Raw genomic sequence first — 14,083 nt, forward strand, 5'->3', positions numbered from 1 at the left:
AGGTAAATCTGAATATAAATCCTTGCATACTGAGATGGATAGCTAACTGGTTGTCTGATAGGACCTATGTGGTTAGAGTAGCAGGTGCCCCTTCTGAAAGCAAAGCAGTTACCAGGGGTGTAACACAGGGCAATGTTTTGGGCCCTCTCCTATTTTGCATACATTTCTTAGACCTTCAGGCTGGCTCTTCTGACTTATGGTTAACTATAATTGCAGATGACTATAAATTGGGTGTTATTCGATCTTCAACTGACTCACAATTGCTCCAACCAGGCTTAGACCATGTTAAAAACTGGTGCAAGGACAATGGTCTCAAATTAAGTGTAAAAAAATGTAGGATAGCTCATTTTGGTAAATTTGCTTACCATATAGGAGATGTACCTCTTCGGTCAGACACTGTTGTAAGGGATCCGGGTACTCTTGTTGATAATTCCTTACCATTTGGCCATTATGTCTCCACAGTAGTTTGGAAAGCCTTTTATCTAGCCCATCTAATTTCCAAAGGCATCGCCACTTGATCCAGAGAAGTCTTAATTCCTCTTTACTCATATCTTATCAGATAGATTAATGAGTATAATGTACCTCTTGGTATGTATTTATCTAAACACATCACACAACCTGAGACCTCAGAGATTCATAAAAAAGATCTGTGGCCTCTTAGTAATCAGTAGAGACTGGCTGCTTTTTCTCTGTACTCAGTCTCTTATAAACTCCTCCATGGAGAGCTATAGCTAGCCTTTCATGCCATGAAAGATCCAACCATATTTATTGTTATATTCCTTCCTGGAACTAATGGTACTTCAAATACTTGGTTAAAGGAACTAGTCCTTCTGCAGCAGATAAATAAGACACATTGGTACGATAGGTTCAAATCCCAAAATATTCCTCACTCCTGGAACAAACTTCCACTACATGCCAAGCAGAGAAGCACCCTTGCCACCTTTATGGTAAACCTAGAAAACTGGATGGGCAGCCTCAATTTCTGTCCCAGTCTATCTTGTCTTGCCCTCCTTGAGGCTAGAGGGAAATTCTGAATAGTTTTTTTGGCTAGATTTGAAATAGTCTGCAGATTGATTGCCTAGTACTTACCTTTGGACCTAGGTATAATATTTGCCGTGGTCTTCACACATTTTTGGTATTACCTGGCACTGGCAAATAGAAATGTTTGTTAAATGATTATTGTTGACACAACTTACAGCAAGTCAGAATGGTCATTCTGATTGGTTAATAAATCATAGTGTAACCATAATGCGGTATGCTAACATCCTCTGAAGATTTGAATGGTTCTACTTTAGACAGATTATTACCAGGAAGAAAACTGCTCTAAACATCAAGATGTTTATTTTAAATACCTTGGCTCCAACCGCTGTGATGACCCTTTGGCTTCCATTAACTCTTGTTTCTATGAGTCCTAGTGTCCAAGGACACCAAAAGAATAGATCATGGCAGTCAGTCTTGTGGAGCTGGAAGATTGTTTTATATTGTCCTAACATAACTCCATGAAAGAAGGACAGAGCAATTCAATGCCCCCTAATATAGACTTGTGAAAGTGTATGCTTCACCGTACACTGTAGACACCTGGAGTCGTGTACTCTTTGGCTTCCTTACTCACTCCAGATATCTCTAGTATAAGACCTGCACCTTATGAGTTTTAGCCAAACCGGTATGTCTGTGACAGGATGATGCCAATTCCCTCCCCTTGGGAGGGGTGAGCAAGCATGAATAATTAAATCCCATCTCTCACTGGCTGGATCTTTCACTTTTTGTCTCAATGGTAAGGTTGGGCCTTCTAGGGCACAGTCAGGTGAATACCTGTATCACACACAGCAGACATTACACAAATACGGTCTGTACTGAATATGTAAAAACAGATCTGAAAGTTCAGATTCTGATATAGTGCACATGGGACCTATTGTGCTAAATGTATAATGTTTATTTTATAGTAAATAAAGCAAGTTTATTAATGGGCAGATTTTGTGCATGTGTACAGCTGTAAAAGAAACTCCCTTAGGCTTTTACTGTGTTATATATGAATGTACACATTAAGTAGAATACATGATTCAGTAGCAGATACTACATGTGCATGCCTCATAATGTCTCTTTTTGGTGCTTATTTGGTCTTGAAGAGGTAGTTTAATAGCCTGCCATTCATGTTATATGATGGAGCTGGCATATTATTTCACATTTGGAATCTTTCACAGCTACAAGAAGTAACAAATTATTTGTTAAGAAGAATGGTAAACTTTTGAGTAAATGTAATGCTTCTGTTCAATTTTGAAAACAAGACCAGTCCTTTCATAGAGAGTATCACTCTAATGCCTAAGAAAGGGCTGCAGCCAATTATATGTGCAAAATAATCTACTGAAGGTACAAAGGTATCAACACATTTAGTGACAAATTCTTCATTACATTTTGGGACTGTAACTAGCTCTAAAAATAGGAGGAGACAGTGTCAATCAATTTAATTTGTCTGGGAATACTTAATTCGTGGGCTACCTTCTTAGTGGTCTCTCAATGTTCTCTCTATACTGCTGTTGCACATCCAAAGGCTAGACCCTCCTTCTCAGATTTGGTGACCTCTGCTTCTCCTATTTGTCACACCACTGACCAATGGCAACATTATCTGTAGGAGACCCCGTCTAGCACTGCCAGTGAGTCCTTAAAGAAAGAATGTAAAGCTGAGGTAATTCAGTGAGATAATACACTGCTGACATATATTACAACTTCTATGTCAGAGAATAATCATTTCACTCAAAAGGAACACCTAAGCATCATCTCCAGGACATCAGAAAAGCAAATGGGTTACTTACCCCAGCTGTATGAATACAACAGCATTAGTGACTGAACTTATGGAATACATAACAGTCCAGATCCCTTTTCAAATCAATAAGAGCACAAGAGAAGAAGAATAAAGGGTCGTGTTCTTAGCTATGGTCTTCACAGAGCACTTCAAATGTCTGTGAATAATGCACTTTGTTTATGCTTTATGCTGCACGTTTCTGTTCTTGCGGCATACCATATGTTACATATATTATTTCTCAAGTATGACTGGGGCAACCACAAGACGCAGTTCTAGTATTCCCATATTTTCTGTGCTTGTAAATTTTACTGTTCTAAATAATTTAAAACGGGTCATTATTTTCTTATGGTAGAGAAATAATTAAGTTTATATAATCAAACATATCAGAATATATTCTATTCAGATACTGGTAGCATTCTGACTAAACTTTAGTTTTAAAACCTGCCTCTTCTGGCCAAAAATAATATCCACTCTGCCTTGTTTTGCAGGGCAGAACATATAAAAATGAATAAATACATAATGCTTAATAAGTTATTTAAACATAAGTTTTACGTGTGTGAGTATTACATTCAACTCTGAAATACAGTAGTGAGAATAGGTTAGGTTGTATCTGCTAACCATTAATATAAAACTTATTTATGTCATGCAAAACAGTACAACTCTTCCCCAAGGCTGGAATAGTTTACAAAAGCCGACATCCAGAAAATAACATTTCAGTAGCATCCTGCAAATCAAATCCACGATTAACTATGCAGCCTCATGGCGAATACTGTTTGCTCATTCTGTGTCCACTCCCCACATCTCTACCATGGTGAATTGAGGGCTAGGACCAACGGCTACCCAGGTGAGAACACATGGCAAAGCTGCTGAAGTACCATCCTTTGTAATGGCTTTTCATGATTTGCATGAGAAATGGATCTTTAAACTAGCTAACTGCCTGGTGATTCTGCCAAGAGTTTTGAGCTGAATGTCATGTGTAATAAGGAAAGATGCTTGATGCTCCCAAATGGTAACTGATTGGCTTTTCTGACTCATTGGAGCTGTATCCAATGCTAGAACTGATTTGGATAAAAGAAATATGGTCACTTCCCTCCTGATTCATGAAGCTGTTTTCAGTGACTTTTTATTGATAAATAATGATTGTTTCTTGTTTAATAACCATTGTTAGCAGTTACGCTGAGGTACTCAGCCTCATACAACAAATGCATCTCCAGTGTGGGCCTTCAACTTGTATTGTGCTTTACATCCCTTTCATACCAAAACATTGCCTTGTTTTACAAATGATCACTTGATATGGCCCCTTTGAAATGCTGCAGTTGAAAAGTCAGCTGACATTATACTGGCATCTTGATGGCCGCAATGCAGACTTTTGACACAGGATGCAATATGTCAGCACAGCCAAGTATGCAACACTCATTCTTCACGTTTGAAACAAGAAAGTGTTTTCTTGGATTCAAAGATGCTCTTCTTCCAACTTCTGGGTAGCACATTTGATACGGTTATTTTCACGTAAGTTGCGTAGCCGGGCATTACGACTCACAATTTCTTCCACATTTTGCTTAGGGAACCAGCCACTCTCTCCATCTGATAATCGAATACCCTCAATCCAACCTGCAAAAATTATTGGAAAGTGATCAGTTTAATCAGAGTTTAAGAAAATGTTTCACTTTAATGAACAGTGGATATTTACCCTCAACAGAGCTCCTTAAATGTGAGCACATGGTTTTCTCTGTGAATAAAGATTCTGAAAATAAGCAATAATTCTGAGAACTGCCATTCCAAGTGCATAAAGAAAAGTTTGCAAGAAAAGGTAGGCCACAGTAATCTTATCTTCCTGGGACAAGGGTTACATTGTAAGAAAAAAAAGATTTAGCCAGTAAGCACACTCATGTCACTATATTTGCCTACATCATGCTACTTTTAAAGATAAAACAAAAACAATGTAAACATTCATAACTGTGTCAGGTTGCAGAGAGATTTATGTTGCATATAACATCAAGACAAAAAATGAGCTACTTCTTGTCTTTGTTCTTTAAATGTAGAAACATCTGAAAGCAAAGGAATTGTTATAATATAGAAAAGTACTAAAATATGGAGTTGAGAATTTCAAAGTTGGAAAATTATGCCATGGCAACATAGTTGCAAGTACTTATGTTAAAGTTACTGAGTAAGGAATGAGGGATAACCAAAAATTAATTTGAATTGTTGGGTTTGTGGATATAAGCAGAAAATTGCAAAGAATGGACATAAGGAAGGAAGGTGTATAGCCAGTTCCACTGGCATAGAGGAACAAAGCCAGGACTGTGACTCAGATATGATAAGCAGATGAGGTGTCTGTTGGAGCTGGTATGGGCAAGCCTATCATGATGGAGGCAAGACTGGGGCTATCCAATGCCATAATCACTCTGAGTAGGGGGTGTTGATGCAGGCAGTCCTAAGGTTGACATGTAGCCATCAAGCTGTGGAAGCAAGGAAGTGTCTGCAGTGATGTTTTCATAACCCCACCCCATCGCAATGGGAAGGTTAGGACCTCTACTAGATGTCCTCATTGCTGAGATATTGACAAGTGCACAAACCACCCTCATGCTTGCCTGGGTGACAGCCCATCCAAAACTCTCACCCCCATTCCAAAGGCAGCTAGTACAGGGAAGGATTGGGCTCAAACCTAATTGGGGGAAGTCTGATGGCTGGCAGGCATAGAGATAAAATCATACAAAATGTATGCTTTTATGTCAGATATGAGGACTATGAAGGAAGGACTTTAAGGGGAACTGTTTGGAGAGGTACTATTATGTAAGGCCCTCTAGATTAATGATTGGTAGATCAAAATACAAAAAACAAATGAGCACCTCTAGTCTGAGTGTCTTTCATAGTGGGTTATAACAACAGTAGACTGTTGTGTCTAGAATATATAATTATACTATTGGAGTACTTTGAAGAAACAAGTGAGGACATTTATATGAAGAGGGGATTAGTAAAGTGTGGAATGGAAAAAGAGGAAAGGCAATGATGCTTTGTTGAGAAGATGAATTTACTTTTGTATTTTCATTGAGTTTTTATGTGAGGCAAGCATAGCTGTAACATCCTGCATACAATGGTAAATTCCATCAACCCTAATGTCAGCCATCTCATGGATCACCACACCTCAGCAGAAATTTAAGTCTCCTTCTGCTCCATCCCTTACAATTTCACTTCTTTCAATGCCTTTAGTCTGCATCTGGTTGCCTCAGGCATTGCAATAACCTGCTGTGGCTAGCCATTGAGAACACAGCTACCCAGTGTCAGATACTGGAACTCCAAACATACACAATGCACTGCTGCATGAGTCCCAAATCCTAAAAAATGGGACACTTACTTAAAACAAATAAAAATAATTATAACAAATTCTCTTTTTCCAATTGTATTAATCACAGCAAGTTTTCATGTTTTTTCTGTACTCATGTTTTTTGTGTATATATTACTTTTGGTCTGTACAACTCTGGAGCTATTCTCCTCGGGTCTCCACTAAAAATGCGCTGATGGCTCAGTTGGACCAACCTGTTTAAAAAATGTCAAATAAATAAATTAAAAAATAAGCAGCCCAGTACCATCAGCTGCCTCTCGTTTTACCCATTAAATTCTGTGGGGACTGACATTGAATGCTAGTAACTTTTCAATTATTTCCTTATATGGAAAAGTGTCAGATGCCATAGCAGTGTTTAAATATCAGGAATGGTCAGCCCTTTGTCAGGTGGTGCTGTTACTACTTCAAAAAAATGCCAAAAGATTCCAAAGGCAAAATCTTCCCTTTACAAACCCCAGGCATTGCACATCTAACAGAAATAGGTCTTCTTTGCCAGTTTTGATAAGCTCCAATATAACTCTGTACACAATTTTTACTTTAAATACTGATCAGGCTGATATGTCTAAAGTCATTTGGATCTAATGTGACTCACCCCACTTTGTGAAATGGTATATTACACTATTTTGCCGCAGGTCAGTGATATGTCAAAATGATGACATTTTGCTAATGTGACCAAAGATGGGTTATTTTGTTCTCCTTGATTCTGTATATCATATCACTGGATACCAGACTCATTCTGTTTATCGGGGCTGTAATGAGGATCCTGTCTCTTGCTGATACTTTTAATCTGCCAGCATATTTCAAGTTGTCTATTCTGTATCATATTATATCCAGTCTTGCAAAATCTCTGGACCTCAGATTTTCTTAAATTTTGGGTATGCACAAATGCTGTATTAATTCACAAAATTTCTTACCATGCCCATTGAAAAAAAAAAAACACCACAGCATTTGGGGTATGGATATCAACTACCTAGGAAGTTCTTTTGCAATAAGCTGTTGTTTTGTTTCCATAACCCTGTGACTGATAAGAGCTGGCGGTATTAAGTTTAACCATGGTTAACACTCTGGTCATTCTCATAGCACTGGGACACACCTTTGTCACTCCTGCAAAGATAACCCATATTAATAGGGATACTATTAATGTCAAACTAGATAAACTGAACTCCAGATTTGCAGTCAAGAGCCCCGATGCCATGGCGATGTCACAAAGTTGGCTTAAACCAGGCAAATGTCTCCCCCAGTTTATGCTAAAGAACTGTCATATTCTGAGGAGTGATACAGGTCTAAGATTTGGAGGAGAAGTGTTTTTCTTAGTGACAAAAACTTTCAAGGTTGCATTTTTTTGCATTACTTCTCCCACCTTTCCAATGACTTTTTTGGTTAGTTCATTAAGTTACACAGGTTAGTTGAACCAAACTTTTGCATTTATTTTACCTACATCTTATTTCTTTTCTAAACTGTTCAAATGACCAAACTGCATCATTTGCTAATTAATTGAAAATCATAACACCATTCTAATGGTTTGTCCTCTGAATTCATCTTTAGTCCAGTCCTGCAATTTTCTTGAGATAACCTAGCTTCATTTTTCTTCCACTAGATCCAAGCTCCGCTGAGAAAATGACTGAAATGGTACTCTAATATTACAAGCACTAATGTCCAAGACCAGTGAGAAACATTGTTATTCTTCTCTACTGTGCCTATGACCACTGAGCACTTCTCTTATTCTGGCCATCAAAAGAGAGCTCTACTGTGACTATTTACCATTCTTCCCCTTGTGCAACAAATCTGTGTCGTTTTAGATGAACTATATGGAATATGCTGGAATCTTAGTTATGCTTCTTGTTATTACATTAAAATCCCATCCTTACTGAGCTACAGAGTTTTCTCCTCCCCTTCATGATTTATTGGATTAAAGGTTTTAGCTGTCTCTGGACATCTGCTGATATCATGGCTGTCAGAAAAACAGCGACTAAGGACAGCAATTTTGGAAAGCCACTGAATTGCTGGTTCACCATAAAAAATATACATAATTAAGCAGGAATCTTTACTAGGTAAGCTAACATTTTATACTGTAGAGAGCTGCAGTATGACTATCCCAGACAGCCCGAGTCCATTTGATAAGAACTCCGAAAAATGCTGCCCTCTTAAGTACTATTGTTTTGTCCTGGTCTTAGTTCTTTGACCAAATCCTCTGTCATGCAAGGAAGTAGCTAATACCCTTAGCTAATAAATTTAGAGGCATCTTTTCAGTGTGTAAAATCAAGAACACATTTTAATTATCGTTCTTATGTGCATAGAAAGTTGTTAGAATAATAGGCTTTGTATTAGTTTGCATTTTTTGAAAGGTATGAAGTCAAAATCCAAAATGTCTATCATTATTTAGTGATGTCAATCCTATTTTATAAGGATTAGACTAAAAATATGAGGCAAAAATCTGGATATTCTGCAAAATCTGGACTTTTGAGAAGGATGGGTTATTTTCCAATTAATATTACTGATGTACATGATTCATTTATGGTCTAACAATCCAAGTTAGCATGTAAATTTATAAATTTGGCATTTAGGATTTTTTTTCACAAGGCTTGCTTTTAGCACGTGTGATGTGCAACAGTTTGATAAACTAAAGTGCTGACTATGGGATGTAAAAATGGTTCTGGATATCAATGTGCAATGAATGACAGTAGCTTACTCACCATCAGATGTCTTTGCCCTTACTTCCATTATGTCTGCTTTCTCAAGGGTCAGCTCATCATGTTCTTGAGCCTTGTAAGCCTTTATACACTGAACCTGTGGAGCATCTAATGGAAAAAAGATCAAAAACTTTTTAGTGAGCACTGATATTATTTCAAGATAATGTTGGGCAGCCTAGTGTTAAACATGTATCAATAAGCCTTTTAAATGTGTGTTCTTTACTTAGAAATGGACGGTCTCATATTTTTGCTAGGACAAGAATTACTACTCTCATATTCTTCCCATGCAATTCACTGCTCTGAAGCTGTCACATCAAAGAACCCCTGTCAGGTACAAATCTAGTACATTATTTGTATGTATAAAAATAAACACCAAAAACAGTTTCTACTTCATGTTTTAGCACTTTCATCTTTAGCCTTCAAAGTCTTGATAAGAAATAAGAAAGAAATAGAACATATGCACTTAATAGTTATATAATATCACATGATTCACCAAATTACCAATCACAAAATCTAAACTGACAATTCACTCAATTCTAAAATCTTCATTTAACCCTGAAAAATAACCTCACTTAAACCCTGGAAAATAACCAGCATTTAAAACTATTTGCCAATGTAATTCATTTCTAAAATGTTATTCAAATCATCACCTCCAAAATTACTCAACTTATTATATTACACAAATACATTTGTTTAATCAACACAATTAAGGCTATGTTTAGCTAATGCACTGACCAACTTTTTTAATAGCATTCAAGTGCTCATGCATTCTTTCAGCAAACCTCTTAGTGGTTTAGCCTATAAAAAACAGTAACAGGTGTCACACTTGGCCAACTAATGTACATTTTGATATTGTAAAGGAAAAAAAACCTGGCACTGACAATCCAATCTGTTGTATTGGCTTCAAAAATGTTGTTGAAAAACAATCAGTTTATACTATTTACAATTCATGCATGGGTATGTTGTTATGTATACTGTTAACCTTCTCATTTTGAGAAATTTCTAACATTTTAAGGCAGTACCTCTTTTATTAATGAATATTGCTTTTTTCCTCTTGCCAAACTTCTAAGGTCACTATTATGCAACAAAATTTTCCAACTATCTCTAACAATTCCAGCAATAGCTGCTGAGTCTATTGACTGTGATAACACATAATCTAAATTCCTAGTTTCATCTTTGGAAACTGCATTAGACACTATTTTTATGATGTTTTTTAATATAAGCAAGTATCTAGTACTTCTCTGTTTAGAGACTATATTGATAATATATATAACTAGCTTTTCTGGATAACCCCTTGCTTAAAAAAATGTAGACGCACCAACTTCTCTCTCACAAAAAAAATATCTGTAGTGACTACTTCTTCTCACAAACTGACCTTTAATGACACTCTTTTTAATATGAAGACGACAGCTCTGGAAGTGCTGATAAGAATTCACAAAGGTGTCCTTATGGAACACAACTGAATCAAAACAACACTTTACACTTTCAAAATCTTGATATCTAATATGAATTTTCATTAATGTCAAACTGATAAGTAAACCTTATAAATTTAATAGCTGCATTGATTTTTTTCATATATTCTTCAAATGATTTCTGACTGCCCCATTATCAAAAAAATGCCATCATTAAAATGTGTGTAAAACAAAACCGGTTTGAATTCAGTCATTGTATATAAAATGTTTTCTTCCCATTGTGTTATACCAAGGTTGCAAAAACTTGAGCCATGGCTGCTTCCAAAGCCAATTAGCAATTTGGTGATAACACCACTTATTGAATACAAAAAAGTATTTTCTAATACAGGCTCTAAAAGACTCACAACAAAATTCAACTCTCTGTTCGAAATCATTGAACACAAAGACAAAAAAGTCCTCAGCATTTCCACTTCTCCATAATAAGAATAGATGTATATATTGTGTAACTTCTGTCGTTACCAATAAAATGCCTTTAATGTATTTTTATACATTTAAAATTCCTCAAACTACTTAAAACATCCTAAGAGTCTCTGGCATAAGACTGAAAGTTCTCCATCTGGGTTGAGGTCTATTTTCAGTGCAGGCCTAGGAACAGCATCTGGTTAAGTGAGTTGCAGAAAGTCACAACAGCAGGCAAATAGAGTGTGTGGGAATCAAATGCAGAGCTACAGGATGAAGCTTGCTATCTGCTCATAGCATTAATCCACTGTGGTAAACTAGCCAACACATTATGTTTTGTTCTGATGGTCCTCTGGTAGGGGATATCAAGAGGCATTTGCTTGCTGCCTTAGAGATAAACGCACACAGACACAAGTACAATGACTCTAAGCTGAAGAAAGGAGACAGTTATGCAACAGTCTACATTCTGTGCTTTGGAAGCAGAGAGAAGATAATTAGAAATCAATTCGCTGGAGGAAGATACTACTGAACCAGGAATGTAAGCCTTTGAAGACAAAGCAGGACTACTTGGTTCCCTTGTTTGTCATCACTCTAGTAATCTGACAAGCTGCTGATACTAGCTAATTAGATGTTTATTTTTTTTTAACTACATTGCTAGAAATAACTATTCATGTGAATATGTGACTGCAACTCACACTCAGTGCTGGTCCCACAACTCAAGAGAACAACAACTGCTGCATTTTTGTACAGGCTGCCCAAGAGACTCTCAAATAATACCATAGAGATGTCTCCTTATGTTACTGTATGATTACAAATCTTCTAATCACTCTGACGAGGCATGGTGGATCTAGGCCATGATGAAGGAATTTCCATGTAGGTCTGTGATGTATTTTTCATGGTCTCTTTTTCTGACAAACATTATCTAAACAACAGTAAATCATTCATGCAAACAGGTAACAATTCAAAATGCAATCAAAGTATGTGCATCCTTGCAAAATGTAGGTGCATATGCACGCCCACACACACAATACTATTTGTATCAGTCACTACTTAGAATATTCTTATTTGAATGCTTCCCAGTGCATTGCAGACATATTTTTAATTGAATCACTTCTAAGAAGTTTTTGCTTGTCAGATATACCCCAGGGATTACCTCAGTGTCACAGCTCAACAGAGGCACAGCAAAATAATGGGTATAGTTCCCCAGGGGGTAAAGGGGTGGCGTAAAAACTAAACTATGGGCTAGGCTTGTAAATGCCCTCGGGCAGATAGCCTAGTATGAACCTATGAACCTATGAACCTATGAAGAAACAGTAACAGCCTGTAGCATGGTCTGTCATTCTCATTTGCCTTTAGATACATATATTTCTAACTGGTTTTAGCCATACTTTGAGAATCCTCCTCTTGTTCCTGACGACTACAAGTACTTCTCTCTAGTGTCCAAACTGCTCTTATACTTCTTCAGGCATGGACTGCAGAAATATTTGCCTTTCTTTTTAAACCTAGCTTCACTAGTGACCTGTTAACCCTAAATGATTCAATACCTTATTCATTCTGCTGCCTGGCTATCATGAATATAGTGTCCTAATGCATTGACAAGCATGCTGAAAGCATTATTAACTTGGCAGGTTTCCTAAAAGGGATTCGCTAATAAATATTCCATGATAAGTTTGTTCTATTATTTATTCATATTTCTACAGCATACCGTATGAATCGCTTTAACTGCATAAGGTACAGCATTTACCATTTTCCCACACCTGCAATGTGCATTTTTTTTCCTAGCAATTATAATTCTGCATAGCTCTTTTTGTATTTTCACCTACTCCACTATGGTATACATTTTGTCGCTGTGGCTAGTCATTTGCAAGGTACAAATCACCATGAATTTCTGTAGACATGCCACCTATCACAAATGCTCATTTTACAGAAAAACTATCTAGGAGCAAAATTAAAGATACTTAGCAAACTGCATACTTCTGTTTCCCTCATACTAGATAAGGAAAATAATTCACATAACTGACTGCTGCCTTTAAGCAAACAAATGAATTGCTCTGTAACATTCCTATAGCTTCCTAATTTCATGGTGCAAGCTCATCCGAAACAATGATTTGAATGTTTGGACTCCCACTATATGCTCCATAAGAAATATTTGATCCTACAGTACTCTTGGACCATAGCTCTCTATTCTGAAACTGACAAATTTTGCTTTCTTTTTAACCATGCAACACACCTATTTTTTTTTTTTTTGAGATACTTGAAAGTTTTCATCATGAAACACAAACAAACACATACACAAGTGCGTGCACACACATATTCGTAGAAACATTTCTCAGGAATATACCTATTTATCTACTTTAATATGCAGTTATACATCTATTGTTGCAGATACCACACCATTTTTATTCTGATCTGGAATGCCTGTATTGCGGCAATGCATTCCTTTTTACTGAGTATACTTGTCATGGTAGGATTCTTCTCAGCTGATACTTTTTTAGTGCAAACAATGAAGCCATTGCTTTTCTAAAAATGTTACATTCATTCCTACTGCCAGACCATCTGGAATGGTTCCACTGTAGTACTGTGAAGAAATGGCTAAAATACCTATCATTTAGTATGGTTTTCTGTTTTAGTCTTTAAAGTTATCTAGTTAATATTAATATTAATACTGATATTCTATATATTATTTCCGTTGTCCTGATCATCTTTAATTGTCATATCTGTTGGGTAATCTGAATATGGCTGGGTTCATTACCATCCTCTTATCAAACTTAATTTATTTGAGCCCTGCAGATAGCAATGGCAACCTCCTGCCTATGCTTTTTTCACACGAGGGCTGTCAAATGATATGTCTTGGATTTGAAAAAGTAAATATTTTATTAGATATGTAAAATGTTAGGAATCCTAATTGGCAGAGGATGCTACTTAAGCATGGATTATAAATTTGCTGGATTTTATTCTTCAAACATTTGTAACTGGAAATGACATCTACCAATGAAGCTATTTTTTTTAAGTCTGTCCATATTAAACCTTTTATTTTCCTTGGCTTGTGCAACTGCAATGCTGTTTTCTATGTAGAATCAGGCCTTTTGAATGTAAAAAGATTTAATTTGTTTTTTTTGCCAATGGTTGTTGCTGCTGTCTTATTTTTCTAGAGAAGGGTATCCTTATAACATTGATGTGACTGTTGCCATGTGCTCTTCTGAAGAGAGAGACTCCGACCATCAGCTGTCATAACATAATGTTAGTTGTCTTAGAAAAAGAGGGACCTCTTACGTCTTGGTATCGGATTTGCACAGCGTAGTGTGAATATAGGTAAAGAGTGCTGTAAATGGAGAGCTATCAATGTCCTCTTACAGTAAATATCATGAATGTGTATGCA

The 14,083-nt window shown here is 36.6% G+C and overlaps 1 protein-coding gene across 1 annotated transcript in view; it reads right to left on the reverse strand.

The window, feature by feature from the left end:
* Positions 1 to 218: 218 nt before the first annotated feature.
* Positions 219 to 14,083, reverse strand: part of LOC122793639 (rho guanine nucleotide exchange factor 19-like) — a 1,093,308-nt gene continuing 1,079,443 nt past the window's right edge. The window contains exons 15-16 of the mRNA XM_044061848.1: positions 8,837 to 8,941; positions 219 to 4,411 (exon numbers count right to left, since the gene is read on the reverse strand). Of these exons, the coding sequence (XP_043917783.1) occupies positions 4,254 to 4,411; positions 8,837 to 8,941 (263 nt within the window). The 3' untranslated portion in view covers positions 219 to 4,253. The remainder of the gene's footprint in view (positions 4,412 to 8,836; positions 8,942 to 14,083) is intronic.

The sequence above is a fragment of the Protopterus annectens genome, chromosome 2.part0 (assembly GCF_019279795.1).
Source record: "Protopterus annectens isolate FY-2018-M chromosome 2.part0, PAN1.0, whole genome shotgun sequence".
NCBI classification, from domain to species: Eukaryota; Metazoa; Chordata; order Ceratodontiformes; family Protopteridae; genus Protopterus; species Protopterus annectens.